The sequence below is a fragment of the Ctenocephalides felis genome, unplaced genomic scaffold (genome assembly GCF_003426905.1).
Source record: "Ctenocephalides felis isolate EL2017-DRISC unplaced genomic scaffold, ASM342690v1 CF-g0.4_SCAFFOLD_01170, whole genome shotgun sequence".
NCBI classification, from domain to species: Eukaryota; Metazoa; Arthropoda; class Insecta; order Siphonaptera; family Pulicidae; genus Ctenocephalides; species Ctenocephalides felis.
In genome coordinates this window covers 87,587,531-87,599,277 of record NW_020537324.1, presented here as the reverse complement: position 1 = coordinate 87,599,277, position 11,747 = coordinate 87,587,531, and the positions used below count along the sequence as shown (strand labels likewise).

The 11,747-nt window shown below is 22.9% G+C and overlaps 2 protein-coding genes across 2 annotated transcripts; both read right to left on the bottom strand.

The window, feature by feature from the left end:
- Nucleotides 1–3,159: 3,159 nt before the first annotated feature.
- On the bottom strand, nucleotides 3,160–3,835 carry LOC113367919. Its single transcript, XM_026609493.1, has 2 exons — nucleotides 3,739–3,835; nucleotides 3,160–3,344 (listed from the first exon to the last, which is right to left on the bottom strand). Exons 1-2 carry the CDS (start codon nucleotides 3,833–3,835, stop codon nucleotides 3,190–3,192), a joined length of 252 nt encoding a protein of 83 aa, XP_026465278.1. The 3' UTR covers nucleotides 3,160–3,189.
- A 378-nt stretch (nucleotides 3,836–4,213) lies between these two features.
- On the bottom strand, nucleotides 4,214–5,170 carry LOC113367918. The gene is made up of 2 exons (XM_026609492.1): nucleotides 5,050–5,170; nucleotides 4,214–4,428 (listed from the first exon to the last, which is right to left on the bottom strand). Exons 1-2 carry the CDS (start codon nucleotides 5,147–5,149, stop codon nucleotides 4,214–4,216), a joined length of 315 nt encoding a protein of 104 aa, XP_026465277.1. The 5' UTR covers nucleotides 5,150–5,170.
- Nucleotides 5,171–11,747: the final 6,577 nt, after the last annotated feature.

The window sequence follows — 11,747 nt, the reverse complement described above, 5'->3', positions numbered from 1 at the left end:
AATTAATTTAATCGAATATTTACTAGTTTTTCCTCCACTCCAACAAAAATGGCTAACAGTCTACTGATTTTTACTTTCACTTTCAAAAATTAAACATAATAAAATTGTTACTAAAATCCACTTTATTTTGAGATGAAAAATGTGTGAAAAAATATTCTAAGAAAAAAATATTTTGGTTACTCAAATTAAAAAAGTCTTTAACAAACTAAAATCGTTGACTTTTATATAAATCATAGTTTTTAAATTATGACAAAAATAAACATTTTTATTTTGCCATTTTTTTTCAAAAGATTTCTTATATTTAACTTATACAATGTAGAGTGTTTGCTTTTTTATTACTCTATAAAAAAAAATTTCTTAATGTAAGCATACATTTTTTATATCAAAATCAATATTAAATTCATATAAATACAAATATGTGTATTATTTTTATAACAGAGAATAAAAATATAAATATTAAGATGAACTAAACTGTAAAATGAAAAATAAAACTACACCCAGGCCTCGCTAACGGCCCTCTTTAATTAAGGAACGTTTTCGATATACAGCCTAAAATGTTTTGCTATAACGGCTTTTTTAACTTCGCGTAGGGCAAGTTACAGTAATCGCAAAAAAATCGAAAATGAAAATTTTTATATATCTTTACGTTTCAAAGTTTCAAACGTTTTGGAAAAACTATAATATCAAGGATGCTGTTGAGAACATTAGTGAATCCTGGAAGAAATTGAAATCGACAACAATGAACCATGTTTGGAAAAAAATATGGCCAGAATGTATAAAGACTACCGATGCAAAAGTTAATTTCCTTCCTGAAGTTAGACAAAACATTTTGGATTTAAAACATTATCTCGGATTTGAAGATTTAAACGAATCTGATGTGCTGGATCTACTTGCAGCCTTGCATAGGGAACCCCTTTCGAATGAAGAACTCATTCAGTTGCAAGCAGAGCCGGCATATGATGAAGATACAGAACCTGTTGTATCCAAACAGCATTTTTTTTTTTTTTTTAAATTTTTATTTTCAATAGCAATCAGAATACATGACTATTCTATGAGCTTTTTGGCTTATGTCATTCACTCACACACATTCACACACACTTGCAAACACACATATAAATTTATCGGATCAATATTACAATCATATTTAGAGAATCACTTCAATAAATGATTCAATTATTCTGTTCATATTATCTAAGGTTCCTCCATATTATCTTCGGGCAGCTTCTTCTTCAGTCTTCTTGAAGTTGATGTCTCAAGAAGCTGAGAGACTATATGGTTTGAATGATGTTGTAGTTTTTGAAAATGTTTTATACTGTTGATTTGTATTATTTTGTTTATAAAATGAATATGAAGATCGTCGTGTAAAGTTTTGTTACTAACAAACCACGGAGCATCAGTAATCTGCCTCAACATTTTCGATTGGGCATGTTGCATTAACGCTATGTTGGATTTGCTTGCACAGCTCCACAATTCAATGCCATAAGTCCATATGGGTTTTATTATTGCCTTGTAAATTAGAAGTTTATTGTCAATCGATAAAATTGACTTGCGTCCCAGTAGCCAGTATAGTTCAGCGGTTCTAATTTTTATAGTCTTTAATTTGGCGCGAATATGGTCCTTCCACGTGAGCCTGCGATCTAAATGCATACCTAAGTATTTGACGCATTCGGTGCTTGGAATTGCTTGGCCATAAAAATATACTCCTGGGCATGTTGTCTTGTTCAGTGTAAATGTTATATGATTAACATCAAAAATCATGTCGAGCGCTTTTTTATATTTTGACCGAGGAATAAACATCCTCCTTGAAAACGATCCTAAAGTCGAACGTAGCGCTAATGTGTCTCGAGGAATTAACTCAGCCATTTGCTGTTATAAATCACTAAAGGAAGAAATAGACAAGAAGGCAAGACAAACAACTTTAGACAAATTTTTCAAACCACCAGCGCAAAATGATGGTGACAGTGATCTGTTGGTTTTAGTTGTTTCATTTTTATTTAAAAATTATTTCATTTTATTTAAAATTTATGTTCTTGTTAAATATGTTTATGATTTAAAACAGAATAAAAAAATAAAATGCATTTTGAATGATAAACCACATTATATATTCATTCAATTTGGAACCGATTCCATTGAATTTGTATGAATACGTATTAGAATAATTGATTCGTTATACGGCTTTTCGCTTTACGGCCAAGTTTTGCGGAACGTATCTAGGTCGTAAAGCGAGGCCCCAGTGTAGTACTGTATGGCATCGTGCCTTAAGGCAAATTGCTGGAACTTCCCGTACCGTAACAAAATGTTCGAGGAATATTAAATGTTCTCAAATAGATTATTATAAATATTGTAACATTGTCTAATATTTAAAGGAATTATATAAAGTGAATTGCAAAGTTGAAATTATTTATTTAGACTATATAATTGATCTTTAGAACTTTAACCAAAATTAAAATTAAAATCTGAATTATTTTCGATATACAAAACAAAATTTTTGATTTAAAAAAATGGAAAAAAATGGCCAAAAGCAATTATTTTGTCAAAACAAGCAGAAAGTTCTTTGAATCAGTCAAATCGTACGCTTAGTTCTCTCAAAAACTGCCATTTTTGGCACATTTAGCTCGGTATCTCAAAAACGGCTGGTCCTGCCTCTCTCAAAAACTATTCACCTTTTCTCTCAATCATTACAAATTGAATGTTTTTTAGATCATTCAAATCCGATTCTCCGTTCTTTCAAAAACTCGATTTCTATTTTCTGCACTATTTGCTCCGTATCTCCGTAACTGCTTGACCTGCCTTTGCCAAAAACCAATCAGCACATCTCCCTATCAATAGAAATCGAATGTTTTTTGAATCATTCAAATCGGTTCATCCTTACGTCCGAAAACGTGGACTAAATTTGTATGCATACACACACATCCATTTTTTCTGAGATATGCCAAAATGTTTAGAAACCTTCAGAACGTGATGATATGCAAAAATTTTCATTTTCGATTTTCTGACGATTATTATAACTAACCCTACGGTAAGTTGATAAAACACAATAATCTGTGCTCAAAGTTTTTATTGATTTTCTTCAATTACTATAATTTGATTTGTAGTATTATTTTAATTCTTAGGTGATACAAATATTTTAATCATAATAGTGTGTCTATAACTAATATATTTTTTTAAGATTATTTCTAATTTAAATTGTTATTTAAGAAAACATGCACAATTTCCACTGCTATCGCAGTAACCTCCTTTTGGCAAATTGCATTTTTTCTGACATTGTGAACTGCAACCTCCTGATAAACTTCTTCCATTACTAGTGCAACATCCTGGACAAGGTTTAGGATAAAAAACATCAGCTATAATAAAAAAAATTACATGAAGTTACACTTACTTACTTACTTTAAGTTACACTTCAATATAATGAATAAAAAATCTTATTAATATTAATAACAATATTTCTAACCTAAATCTATCAGTGATTTTAAGAGTGGTCTGTATAGACTCATATAATTGTCAATTTCACATTTTAATAATTTTATCAATTATTTTAATTTATTTCAGAAAACTGTGTTTTCAGGATTTATTTAAATAGTTTGTAATTAGAGAAGATAAAAATTTCATTAAAAATTGAACTGGTAAATTTTTATAATACTAGTTGTTGAGATATATGTAGTTATCCGAGTCCAAATATATATGTATATATATATATATATATATATATATATATATTATTATTATTATTATATTTACTTTGTTGTCCGCTGCATGTTCCATAAGTCTTCATATTACACTCAACGATTTCTTCTATAAATAATAGAACCAAAACAAAAGTAATTAATTTCTTCATTTTTTATTACTATAATTCCAAACTATTTTAAAACTATATTTAATAAAACTTCACTGAATTATTATATTGGAAATCATATATAATAATAACTTCCCAAACAATCTCCAAAACATAATGATGAAGAAATGACGTTGAGTAATTTGAAATAAACTAATATTTGATTTTGTTGAGAAATTTTTGAGATATTGACGCATATATTTATTAATTTCGATACACGTATATATATAATAAACTAGCTGGAAATAAACTTCTATATGATTTCTTCGTCAAAGTTTCTAGAAAGGCTCCTTAGAACCAAAATAGGAATGTTCAAATAAAAATAAATAAAAATTTTACGTTTTTAAATCATGCATTTATTTAGTAATATTTATAATTTATTTAATTCCTCAAATGAGAATAATCTTCTCTTCTAGGAGCTTTTTTTGATCCATCACACATACAATTTTTACCACTGCAATAACCTCCATCTACTTCACAAGATTTTGTGCAAAAATTATCACATTTACTATTTTGATTATTTTTACAAAGTCTTCCACCATCATTTATAGGAAAATAATCTTTTGGAACATCGATATTTTTTGGACCACTGGGTGCTGAAAAAATAACAAAACTTTTTTTGGTCTTCAATAAAAAAACAAATCAAAATAAATATAAATTTAATATTCATTTGTTTAATTTAAAACCAATCTTTTAAAGTTACCATAGAAAAATTGTGAGCCTCCAAAACGTAAAAATAATTAAAAATTAAAATTGAATAACTAACTAAAAAATTACAAACTTTAGTGAAATATAAACAAACTTATCAATAATAAAATTTAAAACCAAAACATATTTTTAAAATAAATTTTAAAAAAATAATTTAGTGAAGTTAAATTACTGGTTAAACAAAAATTAAAGATATTATTAGTTGAACATTTTAAACATTTGCAAAAAAAAATTAAGAGTTTTTAACAAATAAAAAAATTTAAAAATTAATATAGGTTTTATTATTCTTGTTACAATTTTAAATCAATATTCTTTTAAAGAAAAATGTTAGATTTCCTCAATAAAATTACTATTAAATGTGTTTATTTGTTAATATATATCTATATATTTGTTAATATATCTATAGATATATTTTAATATAATACTGAGATTTGTTAATAAATATATTTTTAATATAATACTAAGATTTGTTAATAGATGATTTTTAATATAATACTGAAATAACTTACAAGTACTATCACCTCCATTTTTGCAATAAGAAGTAACTTTTAAACTTGAACAAATTTGCAAAATTACAAAAATTACAAAAAGTGCACAAAAATGCTTCATTTTAATAAAAAATATTTTCGAACTAAATAGAAAAAATGTGAAACTATTTAAAAACCGTGTTTATTACCTTGTTGATGTTTTGCTAAAAAAAACAATTTTTTTGAAGTAATTACAAAATTGTACATAAATTTCACAATTGCAATTTTGGCTTGTAAATATTTGATATATTTATATTTGTTTTGTAAATAGTTTTTGGCAAAAATTAATTAATAATTTGTTTATTGAGTACAAAAATCAATATTTAAAATAAAAATGAAATTAATATTTATTTTATTGGGTACTTTTATTTTGGCAAATTGCGAAAAAAAAATTTATAAAGTTAGCGAATTTTGTTTGACTGGATCAGGAAGTAAGAATATATAAATTATTGAATTTTGATATATTATATAACAAAAATGATATAGAAATCTTTTGCATTTATAAATTACTAATTTATTTAATACGTAATAAAAATATAATATATTTAATTATTTAATTAATAGCACAAAAATACAAATAACTATTTATTCAAATAAATCAAATTATTGAAACTAATATACAAAATTAAATGATTAAATAAATTATCGATATCAGAATTAGTTTGATTCTTAAAAATTTTGGTATATTTTTTATTTACATTGTTTTCTAAAGAAGTTTTTGTGCTTTTGAGATTTATCATAATACAGTTTCTACTAATATCTATTTAATTTTTATAAAATTTTATTGAAGGTACTGAAAAAACTACCAAAAAAGTAGCTGATGACTTTTTTGCAACACAAGCCAAAGATTTATGTCCAGATAATGTAAAATTTCTAAAAAATGGCGAAAAAGAAATAAAAACCTACAATGATATTTTAAAATCAAAATGTGCCAAATTTTGTTTCGAAAATTGCAAATCTTTGGTCGGTTTTTGTGGAGACGAAGAATTTAAAAAAGATGGATTTGAAAATGAAAATATTTGTTATTGTGGTTTAAGTTCTGAACATTATGAAATATCAGATGAATATAAAAAAGAAAACGATTAATTTAAATATCAAATTGTTTTTTTATATCTCAAAGAATTTATACAACACATAAAAAATTAATATTAAAGCCTATTACTTAATATATTACTTATTCAAATATTGAGATCTATAATTATTGAGCCATAAATAATTATTAGAATTCTAATATTAAGTTTCTAAATTCTAATGTTTGTAATTTGCAAAAATGTATTAAAATATATAACATAACTATTTTATTTATCATACAAGTATATTAAAAAATATATTCTCCTAATTACAAAAAGCTATAGTTAATAAAAACATGTCCTTCATTAATTTTAATGCAAAAATAATTTATAAACTCATTTTATATTCTTCATATATTTATTAATTTATTCATGTTATTTTTTTTACACAACTTATAATAAATTATTTTATTCAATTTTCTACGATTCAACGATTTTTACGAATATACAGTATTTAAAAATATATAAATTTATTCTTATATTTGATTTATAAAAAAATATTATTTTAATAACAATTAACTTTTAAACTTGTACAAATTTGCAAAATTAAAAATAGAAACAAAATAATATATAAAAGTATTCAATTTTATCAATATATCTTCAAAGAAAATTCTAATTTAAAAATTATCAATTCATATATTATTATTTTAAAAAATTTGTATAAGATTCTTACAATATCCTTACTTTTATTAAATTCATATTGGATTCTTACTAGATTTTCATAGGATTCTTCAGGTTGCTATTAGGATTCTTATTGTATTTTGTAATGTTATTATAAAATTATTATTTAATTCACCTTCCACCTACTTTTCTTAATTTATTCCTTAAAATATTATTCTTTCAAAAAGTAAACCTTTTTTTTTAAATAAAATTATGTATAATAATATTTTTAAGTAAACAAATGTTTTGAACAGATTCAATAAATATTTTATCTATTAAAACATGCTTTTCAAAAAATAATAAAATATGTAATAGAATTATTCTTATATCGTTTAATAGATAATTTGAAAATGGTTAAATTAATTTATCCAAAAATATATTCCAAAAAAACTCTTGTGTCCAAAGTTATTACCAAATTTTCTGCGCGCATTTCGAAATTTGTTTTTGTAAATATTTTGCGAATTGTGTATTGCAGCAAATAACTTTTTGACAAAATTACTAAAGGAAATTGTTTATTAATTTCACTTTGATATTTTGTCTTATTACATTTGTTAAAAATGAAGCTATTAATTATTTTATCAGCATTTTTTCTTCTGGCTTGTTGCAAAGAAAAAAGATCTTTTAAAGTTAGCGAATTTTGTTTGACTGGAAAAGGAAGTAAGATGTATTTTTATTTTTAATAATTATTTATTAAATAACTGATTTAAAATAACTTATAAATCCTTTAATAATTAAATTAGTTCATTAAACTTTATTAAAATAATAAATAAATAACATATTTATATAAATCTATTATAACATCTTTAATTTATATAATTAGTAGCAAGTTTCTTAAACATCAGAATCTACTAATTGTTTTACGAATTTGTTTAAATTTAATACAATTATTTACTTCAATTTGTATTAAAGTATTAAATTTGTATAATTATTACTTTAGTTTAATCGATAAAATCAAGTTCTCAAGACTAATTTGCTAATATTAATAAAATGTAATACTAAATTAAATTACATGCAAATTTATTACTAAATTAAATTACATGCAGAGTTATTGAAATTCTGAAATTTTTTTTTTAGCTCTTGGGATAAATTTTTATTCGCCATTTTTCAAACTAAATTTTGGCTTCAATTCTCAAAATAACTGATTTCTTTATAATTACTTTTGCAATAAATTTATTAAAGGTACTGAAAAAAATAATGAAAAACACGATGATGTTTTTCCAACACAAGCCAAAGATTTTTGTCCAGATGATGATGATGATGATTTTCCAGAAAATGGCCAGAAAAAAGTAGATAATTATAATTCAATGTTGCATTCTGATTGTGCAAATTTTTGTCGGGAAAATTGCAAAACTTTGATTGGATTTTGTGGACATGAAGATTTTCTAAAAGATGGATATGGAGATGAAAGTACTTGTTATTGTGCTTTTAGTTCTGAACATTATGAGTTAGCAGAAAATTTTGAGGATTAAATTAATATTTATATTCTTTTCTATATAATATTATTTTTTATATTTTAATAAATGTATGTACTTTATAAAAAAAATTAATGTTAGGGCTAATAATCTATTATAAATAATCATTCTACTTTGCTAAAAACATTGAAATATTTTTTTTAATTATAAACTAATAATAAATTATAAATATAATATAATATAAATACAAAATAGAATAGAAATTAGAATTGTTTTACTTATCGTAGTTTAAAAAATCGGTAACAAAAAATAAATTTACATATTTTCATTTTTTCATTTATATTAATTATATTTTTTATTAAGTGCCAGAATAAATTTAATATGATATTGAACCTTTTAACATAAACTTTAAAACTACTATTATTTAATATAATTAGTTTTATTACCTATTCTAATTTTTTACGATAATCAGTAGAGCCGTTTCTTAAGAATTAGCTGAAAGATATCCCAAATTTATTTTAAAATAAATAAAAACTATTTGAATGCATTTTAATAATAGCTAGATGTCAATTCCTTTTAATTTTTACAACTTTCCTTGAGGCAGATTGCCACTTGCTTCCAGTTCTATTTTCTTATTTATATGTCAATTTATTTCAACATTTGTTTATCATTTAATTTAAATTTAGATCCTTGTTTTCCAAAATATAAATAAACATTTCGTAAGTTGTGAAATTTTTGCTTGTTTTGGTAATTTATCGAAAAATGCGCTATTAGTTTATATTAAAAACATAATTGCATCACTTCGTTTTACGAATTAAGTATTAGGTTTTAAATTAATTTAGTGTTAAAATAATTCTGTAGACTTTTGTATTAATTCTTAGTAAATATGAAGTTTTTATTGATATTGATATTTACTGTTTTTGTGATACATCAAGTGTCATCAGATAAAATATATAGAAATATAAGTGAAGAATGCTCCAAAGGCAATTATGGTAAATATGAACAAAACTTTTGCAAAAGTTCCATAATTTATTGAATTATTGCTAGAATTAAAACCTGAAACCTTTTACATTTTAATTTTTCAATTCTTCTCAACTGTTATTATATTTCTAGAGTAATGTACATTAAAAATTACTTTTCTCATGTTTTTATTAATTCTCTCTTAAAAATTGAGGGTCGTTTTTCGGTGATTTTTTTGAATGTACATATTTGAGAAATATATTTAGTTTATATATACTTTGTTCATTTAGCTGTAGATTATGATGATGTTAGAGATATCTATGGAATGTGTCAAGATGGAAATAGTACAAGTTGTGAAGAACATTGTAAAGAAAATTGTGGAACCGATTATGGAATGTGTAATTATCATGCCGATGGAAAAAAAAGTTGTCGTTGTTTTGGATATAAAATGACACGCCCGAAAGCATTTTAATAAATATTGAAGTAAATAATAATATTTAAACAATATTTTTGTAAAATTTTAGTACAACGTTTATTTTTTAGCATTTTCAATACTTTATAATGAATTTCATTTATTAAATTATAAACAAAATGTATTATTAGTGATAATTGTGAGTGAAATTAATAACGAAATTTATATTCAATTATAGTTAATTGAAATGGAAAAATTGTGAATTATAATTATTTCTTTTAATATACAATTTAATATATTTTTGTAAATTTAAAACTTAATTAACAAATATTTCATTAATAATATGTAATTGTGATTTGATACTTTAAATTTTTAATAAAATACTGAAATTTGTTAATTTAAATTTACAGACTTTATTTACGATAAAGATACTTTTGATAAAGAAATAAATTTGATTGCCAAAGATATTATTGAATTTTTATGAATTATAAATTAAGAATAAAAAGTTAATAAACATGCTATTTTTGTTAATTATCTCTTCATTATACTCAATTTTCATCTAATTATTCATCAACTCAGTTTTTAATCAATTAATTATTTAACTTACAAAAATAGTTCTATTTTATATACATTTTTATGTACTATTGTATATATTTTTATTTACCATGTAAATACTCTTTCTTAATTATGTTATTTACTTATTTATATATTTCAAACATTTATTTACGATTTAATTAGAATTTTTCAATTAGAATTAGAATCAGTTTTTTTGCAAAATTTCACTAAATATTTATTTTATAAATGGCAAAATATAAATTAATAATTTTTATAAAATTATGAAAAATAAATAATGTTGACTTTATAAATTCAGCGAAAAGTGTTATTTATTTATAATCGTGTGGATTTGTTTGTTAATTCACAGCAAATATGAAGTTTTTTGTGGTAATATTTATTGCATTTACAATAGTTGAAATGGCATTCGGAAAAACTTTAAGAACTATCGAAGAAAAGTGCAAGAATGGACATTATGGTATAAAAGATTCTTAACTATTCCTAAAATCGTAGTTTGATTTAATTAATTAATAGTGGAGGTTGAAACTATGATTTAAATTTAAGGATTATTAGTGAAAATTTTCGTTCACTATCAGTATATATTTATCAGTATACTATTTGAAATTTTTTATACGAAAAAAATAAATAAGAAGAAAAATTGTATCCAAAACAAATATTACATCAATTAAGACTTTAAAACCTTCTAGATCACTTTTTACGATGAAATTAAGTGTTAATCACTCGATTATTGTAAGTTCATTAATAATTTTTTTAATAATTTATGTCAAGTTCTTCTTTTTCAAGAAAATGAGAAGTTTGTTTTGTTTACAAATTTATAAAGTTTTTACTTTATACTATTTTAGCTGAGGATTATGATGATGTGAGAGATATATTTGGCATGTGTCAAGATGGAAGTAATGACAATTGTAAAAAACATTGTGAAGATAATTGTGGTACTGAATTTGGAATATGTAATTATTACGCAGACGGAAAAAGAAGTTGTCATTGTTATGGATATAAGATGAAAGATTAAAAAAAATCATACTTATACTTGTATTTATCATTATTTTTTAATATAGTATTTATTTTCATTTAACAAACTTTTAGAGTTTAAAATCGACAAAAATCGTTTAAAATCATTCAAAAATTTTGTGATTCATATTCATCATTATTATAGGTAAATTAAAACTCGTAACTATTAAAATAATAATGATATATTTACAAAATATTAGGTAACAGTATATTAATGACATATTAATTATCACTGTATACGAACATAACAAATTAGATATTTTACTGAAGTTTTAACCCATCTAACGTTATATGATTCAATTTTTTGCCAAAAATAATGTTGCACTTTTATTACAATTGATTAATACAAAAAATAAACCGCGTTACAAGAAACAAAATTTATACATCGATTAACTTCTCGAAACGTCTAATTAATTGCATATACATGCATATATTATATGTTTTTTAAATAACAAAGTCTTACTTTTGCCTTTTGAAAAAGAAAGTCAAGAATAATATTAGATATTCAAAAAAGTCATTTATATATAATATATGACTAAAATTGTAACTCCAAAAAATAATCCTGTTAGATTTGTTCACTGA

Bases quoted from the DNA above. Each gene is read 5' to 3' on its own strand.
- LOC113367919 (XM_026609493.1), bottom strand. From the start codon at position 3,835: ATGAAGAAATTAATTACTTTTGTTTTGGTTCTATTATTTATAGAAGAA. The intron at 3,345-3,738 runs GTAAATATAATA...TTTTTATTATAG, and splicing joins AACATGCAGCGGACAACAAA to CTGATGTTTTTTATCCTAAA.
- LOC113367918 (XM_026609492.1), bottom strand. From the start codon at position 5,149: ATGAAGCATTTTTGTGCACTTTTTGTAATTTTTGTAATTTTGCAAATT. The intron at 4,429-5,049 runs GTAAGTTATTTC...TTATTTTTTCAG, and splicing joins AAATGGAGGTGATAGTACTT to CACCCAGTGGTCCAAAAAAT.